Consider the following 27,874-nt stretch of genomic DNA (forward strand, 5'->3'; position numbering starts at 1 on the left):
CAGCCAATCAGGAAGAGGCTGAGAGACTGAGCGAGGTGACGAAGGGCTGGTGTGTTAAGGTCGCATTGTGTACAGTGGGGTTTTTGGATATTGGATATTTTTGGGAAGTCAGTGTTTTGGGGGCTGAAAACGCAAGGATCTGGGTGGTTCACACGTGATATGGTTTGAGTACACGTTTTGTGTTTGTGGCTGCAGGTTTGTGAAGTTGTGGTTAGAAAAGGATCAATGAGGAATAGTGGACGACCTTAAAAGCAGCTTTCGCTCTTCGCCAAGTTAATGTCAAGCATACAGGCGCAATAATGCAGCCCGGGGTCTGCTGCTGGGAAGCCTAGTGGATCATCTGCTGACCTGCTGTTTCTGTTTCTGTCTGTCCCTCTCTCTCTCTCTCTCTCTCCCCATCTATCTATCTATACACACACACACACACCTCACTCTCTTTCTCCTGCGTCTTTATTGTAGTTACATTTCCAGCCCTGCGATGCACCGCGCACTTTAACTACACCCGCACAGAAGTGTGTGTGTGTGAGAGAGAGTGTGTGTGTGTGTGGGTGGGTGGCGGCGCTGCGCGTGCAGGTCAGTGATGTTTACGTTTTCATAGCACGAGCGGTGGAGACACGGAGCGCGCGCGCAGCGAGGCTACGGACGCACGGACAGAGAGTCTCTCTCTCTCTCTATCGCTCTCTCTCTCTCTCTCTCTCACACACACACACACACACACACGTACTCCGCGAGGCGGCGCGTAACCGACTCCGACACCGACACCAGCACCGAGACGCAAAGCGCGCGCCTGTTCTTGTTCTTGTTCTTGTTGTTGTTGTTGTCCTCCCGAGCTTTCGAGGAACGTGCGTGACGTTTGGTTCGCGCCATTTGCAGCACGAGGAGCGTTTCCGGTTTGGGGACGCGTTCGGCTGAGACGCGCGCGCATCATGTACCCGCACGGAAGACCGCAGGTGAGTGATGATGAGAGCCCAAAGCAAACTGTCTGATGAGTTCGCGACGGTTTTGCAGTGTGTTTATGGAAATCCGGTAGGTTCTGATGAGGGTTAGAGGTAACGAGAAGGAGAATGTAGTTAAAGGTCAAGGTCAGGGTTAAAGGTCGGCTTAAGGGGTTAATAATCGCGTCACTGTGGTTCAAAGCCGCGCGCTTCACTACGGATGCACCGGTCTGATCCCACAGCATGCACCGATTCGATCCGATACTAGTCTGAATGGTTAGATCGGTATAGAATAAGACTGAAGATCATTCTTCACTCTTAATGTCCTAAAGTGTAGCTTTGCTTGTCGCTGGGGTGGTGCCCTTATTTCAGTATCTTAAATATTTCCTACATGTACAGTATATCCACAGGGAAAGGCGTAGTTTAGTTAGGGAAGGGTCAGATCGGAAGTGATGTTTGATCACTATGGGTCTTTACTGACCTGAATGTTCTGACTGATATAGGATCAGACTGAACATAGATCAGATGCTTCACTCTCTGAGTACCTTTCCCCAGTTCTGGGATGGTACCCTTATCTTTTGTGTGTTTAATATGTTACCTGAACCTGGAAATGTGGATGTAGTGTAGCTTTATAAAAGGTTTAAGGTACAGAATTCCCTCAGACTGGACTTACCTTTGAGAGTAACACCTCACGCAGCGTTCTAGGTAAACAGAATACGCTTGAGGGTAGCAGTGGTGCAGGTTAGTAGCTTTTTCTCGGGGAGTGTTTGATGTAGAACATGCCGTGAAGGTGTGTGATGCTGGCTGACACATCACAGATAAACATAAACACAGTCCACAACTTGTCTCAAAGGTCATGAGGTGCACCAGTAGGAATTTTTTTGCTCCCTGACTGGTTAATGCATCCGAGCTCATTATCCATGATGATGTTTGTTATCTTTGGTCCCTGTGAGGAGCTCATCCATTCATGGACATTAGAATCATCTTCACTTTTACCTCACACGGCACGCCTGAAGCCCCCGAGCATCGTGCTTCTGATTTCACAAAACTTGGCATCGGGAGCTTGGCTTGTTTACTGTATCAGGTATCATATAGATAATGGAAAATGTGGTATTAATGCATCCCTAACTATAATATATTACTGTAAGTACAGACACAAGTGATAGCAGGAGTACTAATGCAGCCGTCTCGTGTGTGTGTGTGTGTGTTTTAAAAAGGACAACGTGTGCTTGAGAGCTGTTTAAGAAAACCTGATATGGTTTATGTGTCTTAATGTTTGGATGATGTCAGCAAGCCAGCAGAGGGGGTGTTGCATGAAAAGTGACAGATTGTGTCCATGGAGAAAATGAGTGTGTGTGTTCATGTGTGTGTGTGTGCGTGTAGCAATAACTGCATAAGGATCCAGGCCACTTCATTCTCCATCGCAAATGTCATGTTATATTACCTTCAAAGGGAAACATGATATTACACACACACACACAAATACACAAATACACACATACACACACACACTGTCACACTCTGCCAAAGCTGTACTTATGATGGCATGTTATTACAGGCCTACAGAGATATGCAGATCAAACAGGTGTGTGTGTGTGTGTGTGTGTGTGTGTGTGTGTGAGTGTGAGAGAGGGAAAGAGAAAGAGATTATAATCTGAGAGCACTGTTGCTCTGTAAATATTATGTGTAGGTGGAGGTGTTGGGTGTACACATACAGGTGTGTTTGTGCCAGTGTGGGTGATGTGTGTGTGCATAAATACTTATTGTGCCATGCTATTCTTATTGCCATGTGCATGTTTAATACATGTGGAATTTATTTATTTATACTGGCATATCCTTCTGTTTTAAAATAGTCACCTTGCAAAAGTCACATGCATACAGCTTATGCAATCTAGAGCAAAAACAACAAATACATAGAGCATACCTGCTGGTCCAAAAAAAGAGCATACACTTACATCATTTTTTCCAGAGATTTTCAGCTGTATGATTTGACGTTTCCATAGAAATGCATTTTTAATGGATGGAAAATAATCTATTTAAAATCTCATCACGTTTGACTAAGAAATACCTAAAAGTATTATAGTAAATGTGACTACATGTATATTATTATTATTATTATTATTAATTTCAGAAAATGCTTTTTATTTAAATTAACTTACTAGAGATGCAGAATGCCATCCAGGTATATAGTTTAGGTCCAACAGTGGTTCTCTGTCAGTCTTGCCAATGTTCTGGCCACTAGCACACAAGATTAAGAAATAAAACACAACAGGGCATACTGTTATTTAAAAAAAAAAAAAAGCAGCATGTCTAAAAGTGTTTTATTCCTCTTATACCACAGCAATATGCTAATGTTTGCAATTTTTTTTGTATTAATTAATGAACAAGACATCATACTCCATTTATACTTACATTCAATGCTGTGGAACATCCAGGAACCATGTTAGTTCCATGTTAGTTATAGCAGCTTTCTCTGTTGAAGTTAATACAAAAACATAGCCAGTCCTCAATCTTTAAACACTGACACTGGAGACTCTTTCCATAGATATTAAATAAACATCTTCTTAGAGAAAGCTTAATAATATCAACAATTGTATGAGCTGTTATTGTAGAAATGATGATATATTGCAGTAAGCACTTTATACTAAACCTATGATTTGTCTTGCAGCTGAAACTACTGTTGGAGCTGCTGTTATAGAAAAGTTTGACCAATCAGGTTCATGAATTCACCACTCATGTGCTGTCGGTGGTTTAGTGGTTAACACGTTTGCCTCGCACCTCCGGGGTAGGGGTTTGATTCCTGCCTCCCCCGTGTGTGTGTGTGTGTGTGTGTGTGTGTGTGTGTGGAGTTTGCATGTTCTCCCTATGCTTCAGGGGGGTACTCCGGTTTCCTCCCCAGTCCAAAGACTTGTGTCGTGGGCTGATTGATCTCTAAATTGTCCAGAGTGTATGTGCGATTGTGCCTTGCAATGGGTTGGCACCCCGTCCAGGGTGTCCCCCACCTCGTGCCCCGAGTCCCCTGGTATGGGCCCCAGGCTCCCCGTGACCCTGTGTAGGATAAGCAGTACAGAAGATGGATTAACTCCTTTTGTGGGATTTACCCTGAATGTGCAGACTGGGTAAAATGTGAAAAATGTCTCTGCGCATAACTGAAAAATCAGACAAGTTTTATTAGTGTCACAAAATATAAAAGCCAGTAGTGTGTCATGCAGGCCATGCATCATCAGTTAACCAGGAGCTACGGTTTTAATGAACAAGCTACTCAAGTACTTTATTCAAATCCATTCCTTATTACATTTAAACTGTTTCACTTGTTTTCCATCCATCCTTGAAAAATCCCTTTATTTCTGAGATTTTGTAAATACCTGAATATGAAAGCACTAGACATATTCTTTACATACAGCCGGAAGGATGTTGTAATAACCAGAGAGCACAGTAGCTTCCTCTTGGACAGTGAAGAGCTCGAACCCTATCATGTGATCTCAGCTCAATCTACTTTAATTCCCTCTAGTGTATTTAATCTGCAGGATAGTCATTTCAGTCCTGCGGCTGTTATAAAAGGGAAGAGGTAATAGAGATGAGGTCATCACAGTTAAGAGCAGGCCGAGCTGGAGTTTCACACACCGCAAAGTGTGTGTGTTAATACCTACAGTGGACATGGAGATCACAACACACTGCACGTGCAGTGTACCGTAGTACATAGATATCATTTCACAATATAGCATGATATTCAGTAGGCACTGTAGTGTTATCATAGCCTCTGTATAAAAAAAGCAGTACAAGTACAGCTAAGTTCTAAGATTTCTAAGATTTCTTCTTTGGACACGGACATGAGAGCATGAAAGTTTTAAAAACATAGTGGAGAGAACCGTCGCTCGGACTTTACAGTCAAATGTTTAGGTAAACACTGACAGTATGTTGTTAATACAATGCTTGTATACAGTATACTTGCTATGGTGATATGCAAACCACCTGAAAACTTAATTAAAAAATGCTTTAATTTTTTTTTTTTCAGCAGCAGCTAGTCTAAACATAAATAAAATTCACCTGGCAAAATGGGCAATTCACTAAAGGGGAAAGGACGTAAAGAAAAGCACATGCTTCTGGTTACTTTTGTTTTGGCCAGTTTAGGTAACCTTTGGCCAGTGAATTCATGTGTCATGGTCTTGTGAGTCAATTCAAAGCAAGTGGGCGGAGCTATGGTCTCTTTGCTTGTTAAAAGTTGTGGAGTAGCTGCTAATTATTAAGTAGTGGTCACATCAGACATTTGCCTTGCTGTCTGAAAAAAAGAATGAACGAATGAATTAACAGTCTCGTTCACTGATATACGCTAGGGTTTTTGTTGTAGAGTAAAATTCTGTTTTTTCTGTGCTCCCGAGTGGTGTAACGGAAAAGTGTTCACTCTGTTGTCCAGAGATCGTGAGTTTGAATGCTGATGATGCCATAGCCATCCGTGGCCAGTAGCCAAGAGAGCGAAATTGTCTATGGGAGGGATAGCATACTCTCTCTCCCCTGTCAATCACAGGGAGATTAGCCAATCTTGGGCATCTGTGAGTTCCTGTATGCGGAAGAGGGTAGATAGCGCTTTCCTCCGTGTGTGTTACGCTGCCCTGAGAGGCAGCATGAGCAACAGCTGGAAAAAAATGCAATTAGCTGGCTTCACATATCTCAGAAGAAGCATGTGTTAGCCTTCATCCTGGTAGCAGTCGTATGATAGGAGAGAAGTGGCTGATGGGTAGGAATTGGCAGGTCACTAAATTAGGGAGGGAAAAACATTCTGTTATGTATTTTTCTAGTTCTCTCTTAACAGTATTGGCACCTCAGTTGCTTTATTTTGGTGTAAATTAGTGTAAATCTTTGGTATAACTCTGGTGTATTACTAATTCTTAAGAGCCTTCTTAACACACTTATTTTCCTTTCTTTAGTCAAAGCCTTAAAAGTCCTGTCCTATTTCTCATAACCTAACTTGGTACACTAAACCTATATGCTACTTCGCTAATATACTGTACATAAACAGTCTACAGTTGACTGAATTTGCTTATTCACAAAAAATAAGAACAAACAACTCAGCTACTAAATGTGAATCAGATATGGCACATTATATAATTAACAGAATAAATCGAATGACTGGCAAAGCTTATTAAATGCAAGATCATGAACATTTATTAGCATAAATTTGTCAGCATAAAATAGAAATGAGGATTTGATGCCTGATACGTGATTGTGTCAGAAAAACACACAAAAGGACAGAAAAAACCATTTATTCTATGTTCTGTCAGTCAGCTTGTTATTTCTATCACTAAAATATCAATAAATGGAATTTATTATTATGTCATTATGAAAATGTCACTGCACCCACTCACACTCACACACTGTTCTTAAAGAAACAAGAGGCATGTGTGTTATTATATGTGTCATAAAGGATAAATGGTCTGTATTGTGACGTATGTGTGTGTGTGTGTGTGTGTGTGTGCCTGTATGTATGTGTGACAGAGAGGGAGACGCTCTCTTAGTGTGCATTAGACTTTGTGTGCATTAGTTACATGGATGTGCATGCGGTTTTGGCCAATTTTGTGTGCTACACAAATAGCTAGTTTTCCAGTGATGTTAAACAGTTGATGCTTAGCATATGCCCAGTGCAGCAATTTACATGTAGATAACATTCCAACTAGTGAGGCTATGCTAACGTTAGCTTGCTGGCTATGTTAGCTAACATACAAGGTTAGCTGCTTCATAGGAATTTAGCTATTTCAGTAGAACATAGAGATTTTAAATGCACTTACCTCGTTATGGTTAATATCTTTTGAATTTGTTGACTCTGTGTGCCACGTCTCTTCACTTTGTGGTTGTGTATGCAAACGTGGAAAGCGTCTGCTTTGCCCTGGGAATGCCACATGCTTTACCTCTGGCCTAATTAAAAATGCGATTTTAATTTCTGAGATTTATATTTAGGGTCCTTATTTATTTATTTTTTTCATATTTTTTAACATCTTGTAGTTTTGAAAGATATGTTTTTAAAGGCAAATCTTACCTGTAGCAAGTATGATAAATCATGAACAAAAAGTACATTTATTAAATACACAGACATAAAAAACAATGATTTATTGCGTATAATTCGAATAGATGACATTCATATTCACTTTTGTCTGTATATATAACAGTCCAAATATTTAACTTATGGTGTTCATGATTCTTTCTGAACAGAACACACACAAACACACAAACAACAAAAAAATGATTGGTTCTTCTGTAAAATGCTGTAGTGTTTGATAATGAAAGGAATTCATGTACTGACTTGATGTTCATTCATTGTTCAGAGTGACACAGTTTAATAACAGTGAAGACGTTCATGCAATAGTACACATGTGGTGTTTATCAGGACCACTTCAACTGGCTTTGTACTCAATGCTTAATAAATTCGGTGTACAGAGGTGACACTAAGACCCTGTTCAGCTGTGGTATTAACATCCATCTCGGTTGATGTGATGACAAGTGGGCCGCTCTAAGCACAAGTGTGAAAGGGGTCTTGGACACACATTGTGTTCTGATCCCTCAAACGACATTCAGAGATCATCAGAGATGTATATAGACACATAACCTTTGTAGCCTGACACCTTCTCAGGCTTTTTTTTTTAATGACACAGTATTATTCAGTCTTTGATTTGTCCTTTTTTTTTTTTTTTTTTTTTTTTTTTTTTTTTTTTTTTTTTTTTTTTTAGAAATGTAAGCTCTTTAAACACACAGATAGGCAGAAATCTCAAATGACTTCGTAATCACTACACATGTACACTATATAGGGTATGACATAATTTTTCCTACCTACGTAGTACACTATCTGCCTGTCGGAAAGTCTTTGGGATTCGGCCACAGAAAAGATGCAGCAGATCATTAAAACAGTAAAAGTGCATTAACAAGCATAAGTATATATAATGGAGTAAATGTGATTTGTAACAAAGCAATTCAAATTAGAGGTTTATTTTAATGCGCTCGTTCCATTATGTTATAATTTCTATATAATATACTATAATATAATATAATATTTAATAGAATTCACATTTATGCTTATAATTATGTATACTTTATATTTAAAATATAAAGTTTTCTGTAAGGTTCTGTAACCTTAATGGAAGGAGTCTCCAGTGTCAGTGCTTTGTATTGTTAAAACAGGCTGGTGAGGGAATGACTGTTTATCACTTTTATAACTTTTATAACATTTGTAAGTGAAAACAGGAGCTAATTTGTCTCGTAGCTGTTCCACAACATTAAATCTTTGGCAAATTGTTGTGGTATAAGAGGAATAAACCACTACGGGATTTAGTGTTATAGGAAATAACCATATTCTTGGTTTTAACAGTAATTTCGCTTTGCATTGGACCACATCAGACCTCTGCATCATTGATTAGTTTTGTATTACAGCATGCTCTGCCATGTTTTATATATATATACATATATATATATATATATATATATATATATATATATATATATATATATATATATATATATATATATATATATAATGTATATATATTAGCGTGCTAACTTTCCATGTATGCAGAAGAACCATATGGTCTATAAGGATTTAAATATGGTGCCTTAGACCTGGGTGATCTGGGTGATTACTGATACGGTCATTGTTGCTGTTTATTTGCTGTTATTTCTTTTTTAAAGTCTTTTTTATTGTCAGTTGCATTACTAGTGGTGTTAGAAATTAATCAGATTTTTTGCTTCTTGAACTCTTTGATCAAAATGATCTTCATATATTTTTTAAATCTGTTTAATTTTACGTGTGAGCACACAGCAGGAATGCTTGGATCATTCATTGCTAACTATTATATCATTGCCATAACAGATATTGAGGTATTTTGCTAAAATTTGTATCTCCTTTTCACCACAAATCTCTTGTAAGATTGTCTGCTGCTGTATCTGTGGCCCATGTAGTGAATATTTCAGCAGCGCCTTATTCACGGCCCTGTGATCCACCCCCCTCTCTCTTCTCTCTTTCCCTCCTGACACAGTAAAACATTGAGATAGATGGCTGTATTCCTGCAGGATGGCAGTGTGTGCAGTAGCCTGGCCGATAATGCAGTGCTTTGTCATACTGTCTGTAGCGTGTGTGTAATGACCTCTTATTTCTCAGCAGCTGTATCTCCGCCGTGCTGCCTGCACAGCTGCTCCCAGCCTAAACTACGCACTCTTCACCCCCATTACTCTTTATTTTATCAGGATTATGTACACACGGTATCTTTGTATTAAAGGTTACCTGGCACAGCAAGACAGGACGTCATGTTACACTGCTTTTTCTTTGCTCAGAAGGAAATGGATATTTGCTAGCGGCTGTTCTCAGTCACATATTAGTTTACATAACGCTAGAACAATGGGGCTGAAATATAAAGGTAAAAGTTAATGCTTGGCTACACTGATATCGACTGGTGGATATTTGGGTGCCTAGAAATGAATAAAGGCTGCTTCAGCAAGCATGAGCAATCCATCTGGTGTCCACAAGCTTTCCTTCATGAGGCGTGATAGCGTTGGATGACGTGCCCCATTGGTAGGGTATAGGACTGCAGGCCTGTGTGCTAGCATGTGAGGCGTTTTATGAAACAAAGCATTTACTGTTCAGGCTGGGATTTTGCAAGCACCGTTATTTGCAATCCACAGTGAATATAATAGAGCACTATTTATGTACGAAAGGGAATTTGTTCTGCACAGACAAGAGCCTTGGCAAGTGCAAAAATTCAGCAAAACTGTATAGACAAAAATAGGCTAAACATTGTGCCACATAGAACACTGTACAAAATACACTCATAATATAAAGTACAATAATACACTACTGTGCAATAATGTGTAATCATATGACTTGTTATTAGAATTTATATTATTATTTTTTTTTTTTTTTAAGCGCCCTTTAACACAAAGTTATGCCAAATGCCAAATAGCTTCATATATACTACATATGCTCACTACATAGAGCAGAAACATAGCATAACATAGCTATAATTTAAACAAAATTATACCAAATTCTGCAGTGTCCTACAAATTATTGAAATGTATGAATATGTTTAATACTAGGATCAAGTGGTGCAAGTGCATCTTGAATTATGAATCCAAAGCCTCTCTGTCTTCGACACCTGGCTTTTGTCTCACTGGACAAATACTTACGTATGTGTTTACAAGTTCTTACTTTTTCCTGTTGCTGTGCGCTTTCGTTCTGGTCTTTTTCTCATGTTTGTGGGTGAACTAGAACAGTCTGTGGACTGGTAAGATTGGGTTTAGAAATGGATCTGTTCAGCTATACTTTCTTTTTACTGTATTATTCCCAACTAGTGGATATTCAGTCGTAATGCAGTTGGATTTACAGTTTGTTTTCGGTGTCTCATAGGCTCCGTTGGTGCCAGGCCACGCGGGCATGAAGTTCACCGTTCTGGAGACGTTGGACCATATCAAAGAGGAGTTCCAGCTCTTCCAGGCCCAGTACCACAGGTGAGGATCCCAGTTAGCACTATTAGGCATAGCTTACTCGATAACAAGATCCAGACCAAGACCAGCCTCCTCACATTTACATTTATTCATTTGACATTTAACCAAAGTGATATATTATATTTCTGGTACCATTCCAACAAACAGACATGTTTTTACAATGTTCTGTTCAGAAATATTCAAATTTTTTTTTGAAGTAATGTATCGTGACATACAATAAAAGAAACCTGAGCTACAGTTTTCTGTTTTCTCTCAGTCTGAAGTTGGAGTGTGAGAAATTGGCCACGGAGAAGACGGAGATGCACCGGCATTACATCATGGTGAGTGCCCTGTTTTTTTTTTTATTGCAGATTACTCCTAAATGCAGTTTGGAGAGGAAGTCAATAAAAGACTGAAAGCCAATTGAGAAATGTAGGCCTTCCTCCATTTCCCCTTGTCTCTTCCATGTGGAATAGTCCATGTTATAGGGGTGTTTCATTTCTAGTTCTAGTTTATAAATCATTAGCAAGATCATTAGGCACAGTTTCATTGAAAAACCTCCGTTAATTTATCTTTATGTCATGCAAGCTGAGTAATTCATTTAATTTGGACTGGAATCAGCATCGGAGCCTGTTTTTACAATCACATAATTATATTTTCATTTATGTTTTTGCTATAGTACTATGAGATGTCGTATGGACTGAATATTGAGATGCAGAAGCAGGTAAGAAACGTTGCATGAAGTTACTAAACATGTTATGAGTTCTTTCATCTAACTTCTTCTAAGTATTTATGCTGTTTTTCACAAAAGATAGGAACAAATAACTGAACGTGAATCAGAGTTGACACCTCATTATGCATGGAACATCACATCATAAAGTAATCAATACATTTCTTAACATAACTCATTAAATACCAGACTCACCTAATTTATTACTATCACAGAGGTGGAAAATTAGTCGGTATAAACACTGTGTCCTGGAATCTGGAAGCTGTACCTAAATCCTCACAAATGCGCATAAGAAAACACATTTGTTGTGTCATAGTATGGTGTTATTTCTACCACTAAAATATGTAAAGAATAATAAAATATGGGACCTGCTGTTATAGGAAAATAATCAACGAGAGGAGGTGTAACCACCTCGCCCGAAGCATAGCAGTGTTACTGTTATCACCCTGAAGTTGATTATTTTCCAATAACAGCATGTCCCAAATTGTGTCTCTCTTTTATACCATTCAGTAACTTGCTAAACATTGCAATTTTTAAACATATCAATGAATGACACATCACACTCTTTAACTATTTAATGATGTGAAACCTCTGAGAAACAAGTTAGTTCCTATTATCACTTATGTTATAGCAGCTGTAAACAGTAGTTCCCTCATCAGCCTCTCTTTTTTTTCTTTTCTAGCTTTTCATGTTACTGAGAAACAGCAAAGTCCTCTGTTCTGACTTTCCCATGGTGGAAAACTGTTACAACGTGCTGACACTGGAGACTCCTTCCGTAAATGTTAAAGAAACATCTCCTTACAGAAAACACTAAATGATTATTTTCTTTGTCAGATGACAATACTTAAAAAAAAACAAGCTGCTTATTACTTGCTTTGGATTATGTGGAACGTCTTCCATTTTTGAATTCTCTCGAAAAATAATGAAATGTAATCCTGTCATTAGGAAGAAGTCACTGTGCTGTGTCGCATTTGCACTCGCTTTGTGGGCTTGTCTTAAATATAAGAAGCTAATTTATACTAATGAGACATAATATTAAGATGTTAAAGTTGAGTATATACCAGACAGAGAAAAATTACATTGTAAGATGATACTATGGCCAAAAAAAAAACAAAACAAAACATTTGTCATGGTCTTATTTCTGTTTTTTATACAGTGTATATGGTTCAAAGAACAAAAGCTTACATATGTTACTAAATTTAAAAAAAATGTATGTTTTAGATGCTAATAGACCTGAAAACTGAATTTGCTGGCAGTTTCTCACTATGAGATGCTGAACAGTATTAATCATAATTTTAGGATGTGATGTAAGATAGTGTGTTTTTAACACCAGATTTCTGTTATGAATAACAAAGTGTTATAGAGTTTATTTAATAGTAGGCTACATACAGTGTGCTTTACAAGGATCACAGGTGAATTTCTTTATCATTTTTTATCAACATCATACATTATTAACCTTTTACCTAAGGCATAGACTCTAAAATATTGGAATAGTCTGAAAAGATATTGAACTTTTGATACTTTGAGCAACACTGCTCAGGGTTGTTTGGCTTGGTGGTTTTTTCCTCCCAAAAGCAGCAAAGCTGTGAGTGTGTGTTCATACATACACACTGAAAAACATACAAAGTGGGCTAATCCTGATAAGACCCCTGGTGCTTTTCTCCTTTTTCAGGCCATTTGGGTTTTAAAGTTTATGTGGGTTAGTGTAAAACAGGCTGGCGTAATTAAACCTGTCTCTGAAACCATACTTCTATGCTTTTAGTTACACTAATACCACAGCATAGTTGAATTCTCGATTCTGATTGGTCAGAAGGTGTTGATTAATTCTCTATAACATCAGCACTGACTGTCGTTGTGGCTGTAAGACAAATCACAAGTTTATATTAATATGATCGTATTGATGTTATTGTTTCTGTGGTAAAAATTCACACTGAGACACTCCACATGTTTATTAGTATTTTTGGAAGGAGTCTCCAATGTCAGCTCCTAACAGTCAGAGGTAAAGCTGTAATTTTAGATTTTCTGACATGGGAAGGTCTTTAGGACAGAGAGTTTCTTTACGGTTCTCTGGTAACATAACAAGCTGCATTTTTTTTTTTTTTTTTGTATTATTAACTTCAAGATAAAGAAAAAAAAAGGTTGCTGAAGGAACGATTGTTTATAAACTAACTGATTACAGGAGTAACTTTTTCCACAGCATTAAATATAACCATAAATGGATAAAAAGTACATGTCATTCTTTAATAAAAAAAATGTAACCATTGACGAATTGCTGTGGAATAAGGGAACTGAAACACGTCGAGACCTGCTGTGTTTTATTCCTTTATCAGATGAGGGGAAAAGCGTGTTAAAGTTACCGCTTGGGGGTAGCAAAGATATTTTTGGATCTTAAAAGCCTGTTGTTGTTGAATATGTGCTTTAAATATTAGCATATTTGAGGTAGTATTTCTTCTCCAGAAAGACGGAGAAACACAGACTGGAGCAGGAGCAGTAATGCTTGCCCTCGATTGTCATGTTTAATATGTCCTCTGCTGCTTGATAGGATTTTCTCTGAGCTGTGTGTTGCGTGTGTGCACGTGTGCGTGTGCATGCGCATGTGTGTGTGTTTCCCTGCAGGCGGAGATTGTGAAGCGGCTCAGTGCTATATGCACTCAGATTATCCCTCTCCTGTCCCAAGAGGTGAGCGAAATTAATGGCACACAAACACACACACACACACACACACACACATACACACACATAGCCTTTCACCACTCAACATTAAAGTGTTACTTACTACAGAAGGCCCTTATTCTTCCTCTCACAGCTATTTAGACATTAATTATTTACAAGAGGTGGTCATCAACACAGCCTAATCTCCCCTCCCTTTCATCTATCAATATTTTATACAGCTTTTTTTACCAGGCAAACAGAGAGCATGCTGGGGATGTTCGAGCCATAATACCCTAAATGAGTCCAGTAGGAGCAATAACAGGAAATAAGCTTGTTTGGGTGAACTGTGTCAAATAGACAGCAGTACTAATGTGATGTGTCCACTGTACACTTTGTCACTGGATGGGTTGTGTATTAATTAGGGGTTTAAAGATTCCACCAGTTCAAACTGGCGCAGTGGGTTTTATATTTATGATGCAGCTGCACCAATTCAGATGAGCAAATCCGCATTTGAATTGGTGCATATATAGACTAATGAAGAGTTATGTAAAAATTAGTGATGCACCAAAATGAAAGATCTTGTCTAAGACCAAAACTGAAATTCTGAAACTGAATTGAAAACCAGCAACCAGGTACTTGATTTTTATTATAATGACTTATGGTTTTGTATGCTTTTGAAAATTGCACATTTTTAATTAAAAGTGTTAATTAAAATATTGCATAATTGAATACCACAATATAATTAGAAAACACTTTTCATTATTAACAAGTCCATTTACCAAGCTGACAATAAATAAAACAAATATCATAAAATCTAAAATCAGTTTGCATGGTCATTTTGTGTTTTTGGAAAATGCTCTCTTATCAGGTGAAAATATCTTGAACATGTAGTCGAATCTGTCTAATATTTCTCATTATGAGATAACAATAAAACAAATGTAAGGTTACTAAGACACTTAGACATATTTTCTAATTTCAAGGTTGAAAGTTTCTTTTTCTGTTTTTCTGTAGAAATACTAATCTGAAATGTTTTGTTGCTAAAGCAGTAAATGTTTTTTTTGCTGTGTTCAGACATAGTATCATGTGAATTTTCTTTTGCACTGAGTATTTTTCTCCAGCTTGTTAAAGTTAATATGAGGATTACAAGACTAGAATACATCCGAATTCAAATATCTACTTATGACTTATTTTATTTGTAAGGAGACCCTTTTGTTCTTGCTGGAAAGATTTAGCTAAAGTTCATCTTTATGTATTGATGTAGCATCAGCACCAGGTGGCCCAGGCAGTTGAGAGATCCAAGCATGTGAGCATGGCTGACCTCAATGCTATCATAGGGGTGAGTATGTTTTTTTTTTTCTCATTCACCTTGCCAATCACACATTATTACAGCATTAACATGAACATTTTATCACTGCAAGTCGCCAGTCGCTGTACTATGAAGTTGCCAGTAGGCGTTCCTACTACTGGTTGCCATAGTAACATTTATCAGTGGGTGGCGCAACTAGTCCTCTTGCTGCTAAAATTAAACATTCTGTAGGGAGAGCGTTCGCATATAAACTGTACATATAGCTCTACTGGTAGAGCTCCATTGGTAGCGCAGTTTGGCTGGACATGCTTTGGACACGCCCACATCTAGTCGCCATTGGTCGCTGTCGCTCATGTCGCCGGAAGTCGCCAGCTCCCATTGAAAATGTCTCCAGTCGCTTTGTTGCTGCGAGTTGCTGTATGGGTGGATGTACTTTAAGTCAGTTGTCTGAGCCTTTAGTGACCCCTTTTTCTTTGCCTGCCTCCTTAGCAACAGCAGCTCCAGCACCTGTCCCATCATGCTCCAGGCTTCCCCCTGACACATCACCAGTCAGGCTTGTCTCTCGGAGCAGGAGTCGGTCTCATGGCCCTCCCGGGGGCTTTCCCCTTCCCGCCACATCTGGTGCCTAAAGATGACGTCACTCACCCCGAATCTGTGGATCCCAGAGGTACAAACAAAATGACTTCTTATTTACGCATTGAAGTCAAACATGCATAGTGAAGATATAATCAGATCTTTTCAAGACCCTGTTTAGACTTGGTCACTTTGTGTATCTTGATCATTAGATAGATATGAAAACATAAGTGTAAATCCATGCATTTAACACAGATTTATACCTGATTGTTCAATTCACTTCTGGTATATTTAGCCAGATACAGATATAAATGTAGTAGAACAGGTGACATTTTCCCTGCCTGTGCCCACTGTGGCCTCAGATTTATGTTCTTGTGCATTATGAGATGCTTTTCTGCTCATCACGGTTGTAAAGAGTGCTTATTTGAGTTACCATAGCTTTCCTGTCAGCTTGAAATGTTTCCATTCTCCTTTGACCTCTCACATCAACAAGGCGTTTCCACCCACAAAACTGCTGCTCATGCGATGTTTTTTGTTTTCGCACCATTATGTCTAAACACTAGAGATTATTTTGCATGAAAATCCCAGGAGATCAGCAGCTCCTGAACTATTCAGTATAGCATCCATAGCTATTGTGCACAAGTAGTAATAATAATAATGACAATAACACATTGCTATAGAACAAAAAATAATGCTTAATGCTTCAGACAGTCATGTTTTAATACAACGTTTTCAATGGTGTGATGCTGTAATATATAATTGCACCTTACTCTTATTCCAGTGTTTCACTATGACATGACATATGACTGTATAGTAGCATTTGAATAAAGTCTCAACTGTTTCTGTATTTCTTTATTCTTCTAGATGGTGCTCCAAACAGGGTGAGTACGACCCATAGTCATGTATATCAGTATGTATCAACATGTAGATGATGACTACCATTAGTGAAAATTTATTATAAAGTGCCATGTAAATTGTTACATGTACTGCAGGCGAGTCTTATTGATTTTCTGATGTATGCATGTATGGAACTGCTGTGCAACGAGTCCGAGAACTTCTCACGGGATCCTCAGTCACTGGGCTAAATGGAGTGTGCATAGCTTTAGTGTTTGGTGCAGCATTAGACTGGTTTTATATTGCTTGTTTATTTCTCTCCGGTTTCTCATTGGCTAGTACAGAAAAGTGCTAGACATGCTGCAGGCAGTCATGTGCTGTATATCTTACTGCACAGCAAACAAACCAAACTTTATTATATGTATTGTTTAATACATAATTATACATGTTACATGATGTATTGTAATTATCAGCACAGTGTATGTCAGTAATGATTGTGAAATACTGACAAATGCTGTGTCATATCCTGGGAGGAATAAAACATGCCAGGACATTATACAAAGTTAATCAGCAATTAAACAGCGGTGCGATGCAGCCAACGTGAAGCAGACTTACTGTTACCGCCCTGGAGTTGATTATTTTATAATGACATCACATCCTGAAGCATGCCAACGATTACAATTTTTAATTGATTAAAGCATGAGATGTACTTTTTATCCATTTATAGTCTCATTTAATGTTGTGGAACGTCCACGATACAAGTTCTTGTTAGGACTTACACTATAGCATAAGCAGCTATAAGCACTCGTTCCCTCACCAGTACAGCTTGTCATGTTATCAAGAAATCACAAAGCCCTATCTCTGAAAGTCGCTCCCCTGTCAGCTTTACCTCTGACTGTCACAAAGTGCTGACACTGGAGATTCCTTCCAAAAATAGTAAATAAACTTCACCAACAATTGACTTAACAATTATACAGGTTTTTTTTAATCCATCACACACGTCACTATGTAAGAGAACGTGTTAGATAATGTATTAGAAGTAATTAGAACTAGTGCGTTATTAGAAACCTTGCAGCCGGAACTACTGTCAGAGCTGCTGTTATAGAAAATTAATCACCTTCTGGCCAATCACAATTGAGAATTCAACAGTGTTGTGGTGTAACACCATTTAATCTTATGAAGGATTTCCAGGTTCAGTCAAAAACACCCCTATATATATATATATATATATATATATATATATATATATATATATATATATATATATATATATATAAAATATGACACACAAACACACACACACACACATATATATATATATATATATATATATAAAATTTATTATGTATCTTATCAGTTCCAAAATTATTGACACCCTTCATGGTGTGTAATCTCTCCAGATGTTTGAGAAAATAGCATGACTTGTAATTGTGTTTCATACTAGGGTGCCAATAATTTTGTCATTGACAATATACTATGAGAAATACTCCACATATGTTTAGGTATGGAGTTCGTGGTGTATAATGTGTATTGATGTGCTATGTTTGACAGAGTTTTTCAGACTCAGCTGCAGTGAGTCAGTCTGTGGGTCAGAGGCTGCCTCTGCCGCTAGGTTGTCCACCCGAGTCTGCGACAGACAGCAAGAGAAGCAGTGCAGAAGGAAAACCTCGAGTTCCCACACCCCGAGTACGGTTCTCACACTCACGCACAGACTCGCACACAACAAACACTGTGTCATATCCTGGGCTGATTGACTCATACTTTTTCTTAATTAGATCCTTTGCATGGGATGCCAGCTTGTTAAAGGAACAGTGTGCAGAAAAATGACCTCAAAACTAAACAGTCTTTCAGCCAAGTGGATTTAGTGTGTGATGTCTGCACTGGACCTAGGAGGTTATTGTAGCTAACAAAAAAAACACAATACAAATCTTTATATATATATATATATATATATATATATATATACTGTCAAGCTGTCAGGTACAATTCCAGGTTTGTACTTTGGGAAACTCGGGCCTGTAGGACAAAACAATAGCAAACTGCAAGGGAAAAAAATTCCAGTTGTCCAAGATGACTTGCTGCAATAAGATTGTGAATCACTGTGAAGTTTTATCCATTTTATACAGCTTACAGTTAGTCATACGAACCACATTACAAGTCTGAGACATCACCGAAGAACTGGCAGTTGAAGTAGATTTCACGGAAAATTGTGGGTGAGGCAGACGTTATACAGACATAAAGTCTGTCTAATTTCTTTCATTGTCAGCACATGAATAACACACTATTTATTATACATCAGTACAATTCACTTCACTATTCCACATGCTTGATCTTTCCCACTAATAAAACAGTACAATTATAAAATTACACTTGCCGGTCAGGTATTAAATATAGACTGATGTTATTGTTATTTATTTCTTTTTCATCAAAGCAATTTATGACCCCCCCCCCCTCCCCCCCAACACACACACACACACACACACACACACACACACACACATTGTGATTTAAATTAAACTCTCAGTAGATAGTGACAGATCCCCTACCTGATATAAAAATAGTGAATAGGGAAGTGTTAGAGACACTAATGTCATGGAGTCAGGAAAAATTTTTTCCTTGGCTAATTAAGCATTCATGTCAGCAAATTTACTTCTCCTATAACTTGCCAAAAGTGAAAAATTATATTAAATGGAACAGCTTTTACATAGACAACATGACGAAGTATCATTATATTAGATACCAATGAAATATTAAAATGTAATTTCACATGTGTTAGTTGCGCAAAGAGATGCATTGTGGAGAATATTACTGCTTCCTTGCAAGCATGCCTTTGGAATACTGATGACGCATACTGATGAGACGGGACATGGAAAGTGGAAAATGTGGATGGTAGTGCATAGAATACCATTCTCCTACATTAAATTATGTGTGCCATGCTCATTTTCAGAGAAAACAAAGTCACCTAGAGACCTGGAGTAATAGTAAATAACACTGAAGTAACACTGAGCTTGGCTGGCTGTCTGTGTGGCTTTTCGTAATGTCTTCTGTGTGTCCGTGTGGGTTTCCTCCAGGTTCTCAGGTTTCCTCCAACCTCCCAGAAACATGTCAGTAGGTGGATTGGCTATGCTGAATTACACCTAGGTGTGAATGTGTGTGTGCATTTTGTGCTACGATGGTGCAAAAATATTCCGTCCAGGGTGTATTCCTGCATCGTGCCCAGTGTTCCTGGGATAGACTCCAGATTCACCACCACCCTGACCAGGATAAAGCGCTTACTGAAGACGAATGAATGAATGCATTGAGTTTCAGTGCAGATAAATGTCACTCGACAGAAATAAAACCGATTTCGGGCCACTGTAATTCCTTATATAGACATAGACAGGCTGATGATGAAAGAGGAAGATAATTGATGACATTTTGCTTCTTCCTCTAGGACAGAGAAGTGGAAAAAAATGAGGACAGTTTGAAACGGGACAGCACTAAAGAGGTACGGCCTAATTATTCTGTTCTGCCTCTTCCTCCATGGCCCTGGCCTAGCGTCAACATCGTGTCTATAATTATAAGCCCCAGTCAGGACATGGCTGAATTATCAGGTTTTCACAACTCAGAGCAGACAGTCAAACAGCTGCAAGTAAGATTTAAAATAACAAGTTTGCAACCACAAATTTAGTTTCCCAGAACCATATTATCCATAATCTTGTGCTTTAATTGCCAATGAGGAGTCACTCTGAACCGGGAAAAGATTTATAATGGTCTGGATTTAAGGCAATATTTATTTTTTATATCCAGCCAGGTTTTTTTTTTTTTTTTTTTTTTTTTAGAAAGAAACATTAATAGTATCTGCATAGTAGTTCTGTTGACTACCAATAAGTCATGTCACCCTTTTCTAGCAATACACTTGTAAAATATATTGTAAATTTACAGTGTCTGTATATTAACAGAGCTTGGAATCAAGTTACAGTTTACTTGTACAAGTTACTTGTAATAAGTTACAGAGCTTGGAATCCTCTTTAAAACACGAAATACTTTTATTTCAGCTTGTGTTTCTCAGCTTAAACATGAGTTTTTTTCCCCCATGGGTGTTAGAGATTTGTTCAAGAACAGTAAGATCCATCCAAACCTAATGTAAAGATTAACGTTAAACATTAAAACTCCACAAACATTTTACTCGATGTTTAGAACAAAATAAATATTAATGAATCTCAGGAAAACAGTATTGACACATAATTTTTATTTATAATAATTGAGTAATTCAACTTGGAAACATTTGGTACAAAAATATGTTTTAATGTCTGATGTTGATGCTGTGAAGCTAAAACGTAAGTAAGGAATAAAACACTGTGTTATTAAAAGACAATAATCAAGTTGATTTTTTTCCCCCCAATAACTGCACATCTTAAAGTGTTTTATTTCTCTTACACCACAGATATTTGATTACACTTTTTATTTATTAAAGAACAATGCATTATAGTTTTTATCTGTTTAGAGTTACATTTAATATTGTGGAATGTTTGCAAAACAAGTTACTTCCTGTTTTTGCTTAACGTTATAACAGTTGTAAACATTCATTTAATCAATAGCCTCTTTTTTCTGTCTCTTTAAGTTAATTAGGCAAAAAAACTTCAGCTTGTCTTGCTAGAGAGGAAAAAGCAAAGCCCTACATCCTGAAAACTTTCCCGTGTTTGAGAAAGGAACAGCTTTACCTCTGACTCTGAGACTCCTAGCAAAAATGCTAAATAAACGTCTCCTCACAGATCACTTCCCCATATCAACTATTACTTAAGTTTCCTTTTAATTTGTTCATGTGAAGCAGTCACAGCTGCTGTTATAGACACCTTCTGACCAATCAGAATTGAGAGGTCGACAATGCTGTGGTATAAATATTAATTTAATTAAGTTCTGAAATAATCATGTGCTACACAAATGACTAATCATTTGCTTGGTGATGTGTGATCTTCTGTTTGTGGTTAATATGACTCGTCTCCTTCTCGTTGGCCTGGAAGAAGAGTGTGTCTCCAGCAGGAGGGTCTCCCAGGTCTGCTGATGGGAATGGCATGGACAGCCGAAACTCCTCCAGAGATGCCCGATCACCTTCATCTGGCTTCCCGCACACACACACACCCAACCAGCACAAGAGTCCCCCGCAGGTACACACTGCACGTTTTCTGCACATATAGAATAAATCCAGAAGTGTAGGTGAAATACAGTATACAATATGCACATAGTACATAGATATGTGAGATATGCACTAAACTGTCAGGGTAGACAAGTGGCTTTGTTAAACACTGGTGCAGAAACATGAGGCAGTGAGCGGAGAAGTGGGTGGTGGAATAGATGTGATTAGTGGGGTCTTTTTATGCACATTTCGAATTTTTAGATTTACACTGAGGAAAAACTAAACAGTAATGTCATAAAAAAAATTGTCTCTGGGTATTAAATCTGGGTGACTAGAGCGGAATAATCTTGATGATCTCCCTTACAAACAAGCCATTAAATTAAAAATATCATTATCGTAAAAAAGAAAAATCAAGTATAATAAGAAATAAAACGTTTAAGTTGTATTCAAGTGTACTGCAAACATAGTAATGTATACGTGAAACACTAGAAGAAGTACACTAAGTGACAAGTACACATACTGATTATTTTTTCAAATACTAGCATTTATAGATATACTTGAAGATAAGTCCAGTAAGTGCCAATTAAAAGATTTTTTTTTTTTTTTTACTTTTAGATGTAGCCATGAAATTTGCTTATAATTTTTGAGTATACTAAATAATTAGGTCTATTTATATTAAGTCCACAAGAAATTAATTAGGCTTAATGTTAGGATAAATTGTAATCCATTATATAAAATACTTAGAATTCCTCATTTATCAAGCAAAGTTGTATTTAAAGAAAAAGGAGTTTTGCACAAGCAGCCATTGGAATAGATGTGGCAGTGTGACATTTATTGGAGGAAGCACATTCATTCTCCAAGGATGTTAGTGGTCCAGTAATGCAGAGAACTACAATTTTGTGGTTATTTTTAATAAATCAGAGCATTCTTTAGAGCTAAAAGTGCACTTATAAAAAGGACACAACAGAACAGCGTTCGTCTTATCGTTGGTAAGTTCAAATGCTGACGATGCCACAGCCATTAATGGCCAGGAGCCAAGGGAACAAGACTGGCTGTGTTTTCTGGGGGAGGGATGGCATCCTCTCTCTCCCTGTCAATCACAGTGACACTAGCCAATCACAAGCATCTGTTAGTTATTGTATGTGGAAAAGGGCAGATAGCACTTTCTACCAAGTGTATTTTGCTGCCCTGTGACGCATTTCAAAAGATGCGATGGCTGGCTTTATGTTTCTTGTGGGAATCACATGTTAACTTTCACCACCATTGGTTTATAGCTGTTGTGTGATAGGTGAGCGCAGGCTGGTGGGTGGGAATTGGTAGATGACCAAATTGTACACTTTCAAGGCCAGTTTAATTCCAAATAGGGTTAGGGTCACTAATGAACTGAAAGTATTAAATCTTCTCCCAGAAAACTTCACCATATCAACAGTTGCACACATTTTTAATCCTTTTATAATGAGCGTTCCCTATACAAGTCAAAATGAAATTAACACTTTCTGACCAATCAGAATCGAGAATTCAACAGCACTATAGTATACATGCAATGTACTAATGTATAAATCTTACTTCATTAGTTGTACTAAATGATGGGAAAATTGCATGATTCACACCCATGACGTCAGGACACTGACCTGACACTGGGGTCTGGAGGTGTTAATTGATGTAAAAGCATTAAACATGTCAGGACGGCGTTATATACAGATTATTGTTGGTATCTCAGTCTTGCTTCTCTGTTCAAAGCCTCCAGTTTGAACTTTTGGCTTTCAAACCAGCTTTAAATTTGCTTAAAATTTGCAAATGATTTGAATGGAGACCTTGTTGTTGTTTTTAGCACTGTGTTGTGTGTAACAACAGGAAACAACCCAGTATTATGTAGCCACTAGCATTGAGTTTAAAGTAAAAGCATTTCCATTTCTTGCGTTTCTTGGGTTTTGTGACCATAAAGTGTAAAGATTCAGTTTTTTTATTTGCAAACAGTTCACACTTTCTGCATTTGGATTTTTTTTTTTTTTTTTTTTTTTAGGAGAAAGCACGCTCTCGTTCTCCATCTCCGTCACGTGACGCTCCATCTCCTGCGCCTCCTCCTCCTCCTCCTGCTTGTCCTCTGTCCTCCCCAGCATGCGCTCCCTCTCCTCCTGTCCAGCACTAGGTGAGATACACCTACACTCTCCACAGACAACACATGTCCTCTTTCATGCTCCTTGTTTATAAAGTGCGGTGAAATATTACCGGCATTATCTATCTATTATATTCAATATTACAGGCCAAGCAACTATTGTAGCCTCAATGCATTTTTAGTCATAAACAGTGCCATCTGTTTATTTTTTGCAATTTTTATCATATCTGGAGTATATGCTTATTGGAACAGTATGAAAAATTGCTCCACATATAACAAAAACATACATACAGCTGAGTGCATAAAATAAAATGATTAAATACTGTATGGTAATATATTATTTGTAAAAAAAATATATACCAGTTTAAATGTTTAACTGCATTTCCTTTCTGAATGCCTACGCTTTGCTTAGAAATCTCCTTCAAAACTCTCATGTCTTCTGAACAGCTTTTGGATTCTCTCAGTTGTAATATTCAGGCCACCCATAGCCTCACACGTTCTTCCTGATGTTTCTGTTGTCACACATTCCCTAATTCAAATAAGGTTTTGAGACTGAGAGGGCCATGACAAAACTTAAGGCAAAAGCCAATCAATTTTTCCTTTTTCTCCATTGAAAAACAATGAGGGGTGCAAACGTTTGCACTCTACTGCATGTGGACTGTAATTTTACAATCAGAAATCAGTATTTTGGTGGCAAGTTTTAAATCAAATAAATGACTCTTTCTATTTGTTTTTTAAACTCTCTAAATCTTTCATGAAAACCTTCCTTCTTAATAAAAATGTGATTGTTTTCCCCATTGCCTGGAGTCACTCAGTTCATGTAGTATATATCCAGTTTGTATGAAAAAAAAGAAAAAGGAAGAATTTTGCTTGAGATGTTTCACTGGAGCACTTTTCAGTTCTTGTTTGTTTTCAGTTCTGCTTCAGGTTCTGACTCTAGCCCCGTTTTGAGAAAGTGAGACTCATGCTTGACTGAATAGAAATGGAAAGGCTGATATGTCACAGTGCAGCTCATTTTGTCTGAGTGAAAAGTGAAACATTTCCATGCCACATTTGTCTTGCCGTCCTCGCAGGACCCACTCCGCTTCATGGAGTGAGACGGGTGGGAGATGAAGTGGCCCTCCCTCACCCACCCACCCACCAAACCCAGCACACACTGGCTCCGTCCCATAGTGCAACGGGGTCAAGGACCAGGTGCCTTGCAAGGGATGTGCATTTATCCACCAAGTCTTGGAGCTGAACACAATCTGCATCCACTACACTGCAGGGCCATGTCAGAGGCACAGCTTAACACGCCAATCAATCAGCTGTTCTAGTGATTGACAGGTCTATCAGCCAATCAGGCAGCTGGAGGGCTGTGGCAAAGCTGAGCATTTTGGTGAGTTGCTGTCCATACAGAAATAAATTCAGTATACTTCACAATTATATATAGGATTAATATTTAGTGCATATTTTGGGCCTCTATATTTAATGATTATCATATCATAATGGAATTTATGATTTAAGATTTGTGAATATTATTTGTTTCTATATTTCAGCAGTAAGCAAGTGAGAGCAAGTCCTGTTGACCCTTGATGACCATGGGAAACTTCAAACCTACCAAACTAAGACACAGAAATAGACTGAGACCCTTTAACAACTCCTGTGTAAACGCCAACCTTTAAGACTGCTGTGTAGCTGAACTGGATCGTCGTTGCTGAAGAAGGTGACTTTATATTGTCTTTTATACACTCACTTTATGCACTGGGAACTTGTCATTTTTTGCATTCCTCATAGCAACACGTGCATGAGTACATAAACATCTACTGGTGGATATAGCTGAGATGACTGGAGATGCTTGGAGGACACAGTGACTGTTCAGGTTAATCCATTTTAGGCACCCTAAAGAGACTGTAAAGAGACTGTAATTTTATATTAGTTTGTATTATTTTTTTTTTTGAGTCATTTTTGCTAACATCAGAAAGCACTCATACATGCTAATTCATCTATCGCTGTTGCCCAAGCCACTCTGTACTTTTACTCACTCTATAACCGGTAATGTTTACGATTTCAAGCTGTACTTTAGATCCTTCAGCTGGTCAACTGGAGCCTCTTCTACAGCAGCCAGGATCATCAAATGCCCCAAACCCTCTTTTTAATTTTTTTTTTTAAATTTACATTAAAATTATATAGGATCTGTAATAAAGGGGGTAATGTTCTGAATGCTGTCCTGCCATCAAGAACTTATGAAATGTATAACTACATGTAGGGGTACTCTATCACGTTGGAGATGTGTGTGTGTGTGTGTGTGTTAGTGTGTGACATTATTAGAGTATGTCCGCAGAGCAAAAACACACACACCTGTGAACAGCCAGTAGGACTGCCATCGTTTGCTCCTGGACTATAAAATATGAGATTCAGAAAGAAAGAAAAAAACAGCGAGCAGTGAGAATGTAATCGAGGGGGAATTGGTGCCGGGAATCTGGATGCACATCTACAGGAAGTCCCAAAAATCTGCATACATCGGGGAATTTAACACTTTTAGCAAAATGTAACTTTATTTACAAACCATCCTCTACGTTCAATTCAATTTTATTTGTAAAGCGCTTTTAACAATGGACATTAAACCAAATAAATCGGAAATATGTGAATTTATCCCTAATGAGCAAGCCGGAGGCGACGGTGGTGAGGAAAAACTCCCTGAGACGATATGAGGAAGAAACCTCAAGGTTCAAGGTTCTTTATTTGTCACATACATTACATACATGTGATGTATTAATGTAGTGAAATGTTTTTCCTTAGTGCCTCGTCCCACAGTGCAACAGTGATACATAATAAACCAGAATATAATAAAAGCAGAATAGAATAGAATCTGTTAGACAAAATATACATGTTATATGTAAAAATATGTAAAATTAGAACCTTGAGAGGATCCAGACCCAAAAGGGAACCCATCTCATCTGGATAGTGCAGTTATAAATAAATCCCTTCTATAACTGTGTACTATATGGACAAATAGTGTAATTGTGCAACCAGTAAATTCATTATAGTTTTCACAAGAAGTCTGGTTTGTTAAACCTATCCACTGTCCACTGAGTACAAAGCTGCCCTTGGCAACCGCAACCCCAAAAGCAACCACAGCAATCTACATGATTTCCATTTCTTTGTAAACACACACAGAGTCGTCTCTCCCGCTCATGATGAACTCGTGTTAACGCTTCTGGTGTTATGCATGTAACTGCACGTCCATCGCAACCTTGTGACAGCATTCTTAAAGGCTATCTGAAAAAAATGTAATATAAACTAACTATGAAACATTTTGGAAGACATTTTGCTAAAAGTGTTAATTTCCCCTATGTATGGAGACTTTTGAGAAACGCTGTATATTGGCATTTCATATTTTAAACAACCATCTCCATCCAACATTTTGTGTAAAAACATATTGTACATCAGTAGTTTTGATCAGTACTTGTTTTTCAGTCTTACTTGAACAAATATGTAAAGACAGAGATCTACTTTTATTGCATTACATTTGTTTTTCCCACCACATGGTTTTTGTGGCATAAGCAGGAGGTTTATGAAGTGATATTTTATACCCTAGATAGAGATGAAATGCAAGTCTAATGTTATTTTTAAATTAAAACTTCCATCAATGTAATGTAATAATTATCCACTGAAATTTGATTCCCATATACCCAGATTTTTTTTTCTTTCAGTTTTTCTATATGGTGTTTACTAAACACTCTCCCAAACAGTATTTGCTCTGTGAAAATTTGGCCCCAGGTTAAATCGAATTGATGACCCTATAGAAAGCATGGCGTCTAAGATATATTACACTACTGTAGGGATAAACAAAATTGTTTATTGAACATTAGTTGACATTTTTCATTCAGTTGCTGGGCTTTTTGGAGGCAATATATCACTGAGTGTAAAGATTCATGTCTGCGCACCAGTCTCTGTATTTGTGATACAGCTGAACTGATTCAAAACAAGTTGGCAATTGCAACTGAATCACGTGCATGACTCGTTTTATTACTATTATTCAGAAATATTAAAGGAATTTCCTTTAACATTGTGTTTCTCTCTCTTGCGCTCTTTTATTGTGCCTGTCAGTCTCGGTGAAGAGGTTGTGGCCTCCCAATAAACACACTTAAAATGTCTGGTTTGAATGTTT

At 37.8% G+C, this 27,874-nt stretch overlaps 1 protein-coding gene across 3 annotated transcripts; it reads left to right on the plus strand.

Moving 5' to 3' along the window:
- On the plus strand, positions 1 to 27,860 carry tle2c (TLE family member 2, transcriptional corepressor c). Of its 3 annotated transcripts, none has more exons than XM_026925876.3 (14): positions 1 to 950; positions 10,318 to 10,418; positions 10,672 to 10,735; positions 11,074 to 11,118; positions 13,741 to 13,803; positions 15,038 to 15,112; positions 15,572 to 15,749; positions 16,520 to 16,536; positions 18,041 to 18,175; positions 19,923 to 19,976; positions 21,496 to 21,636; positions 23,629 to 23,754; positions 24,795 to 25,099; positions 25,260 to 27,860. In XM_026925876.3, the coding sequence occupies exons 1-12, from the start codon at positions 927 to 929 to the stop codon at positions 23,752 to 23,754; spliced, it is 1,023 nt and encodes a 340-aa protein (XP_026781677.3). In that variant the 5' UTR covers positions 1 to 926; the 3' UTR covers positions 24,795 to 25,099; positions 25,260 to 27,860. The 3 variants fall into 3 exon arrangements, with proteins under 3 accessions (XP_026781677.3, XP_026781675.3, XP_026781676.3); XM_026925874.3 differs by having other exon boundaries at positions 7 to 950; positions 21,493 to 21,636; XM_026925875.3 differs by having other exon boundaries at positions 7 to 950; positions 21,493 to 21,636; positions 25,263 to 27,860.
- The last annotated feature ends 14 nt before the right edge of the window (positions 27,861 to 27,874 follow it).

Source organism: Pangasianodon hypophthalmus, chromosome 21 (assembly GCF_027358585.1).
Source record: "Pangasianodon hypophthalmus isolate fPanHyp1 chromosome 21, fPanHyp1.pri, whole genome shotgun sequence".
NCBI lineage: Eukaryota > Metazoa > Chordata > Actinopteri > Siluriformes > Pangasiidae > Pangasianodon > Pangasianodon hypophthalmus.

What these genes read in the sequence shown, in the direction of transcription:
- tle2c (XM_026925874.3), top strand. Translation starts at nt 927, where the DNA reads ATGTACCCGCACGGAAGACCGCAG. An exon ending in TCCCTCTCCTGTCCCAAGAG is followed by an intron (nt 13,804 to 15,037) that starts GTGAGCGAAATT and finishes GTATTGATGTAG; the next exon opens with CATCAGCACCAGGTGGCCCA. An exon ending in CTCGAGTTCCCACACCCCGA is followed by an intron (nt 18,176 to 19,922) that starts GTACGGTTCTCA and finishes TTCTTCCTCTAG; the next exon opens with GACAGAGAAGTGGAAAAAAA.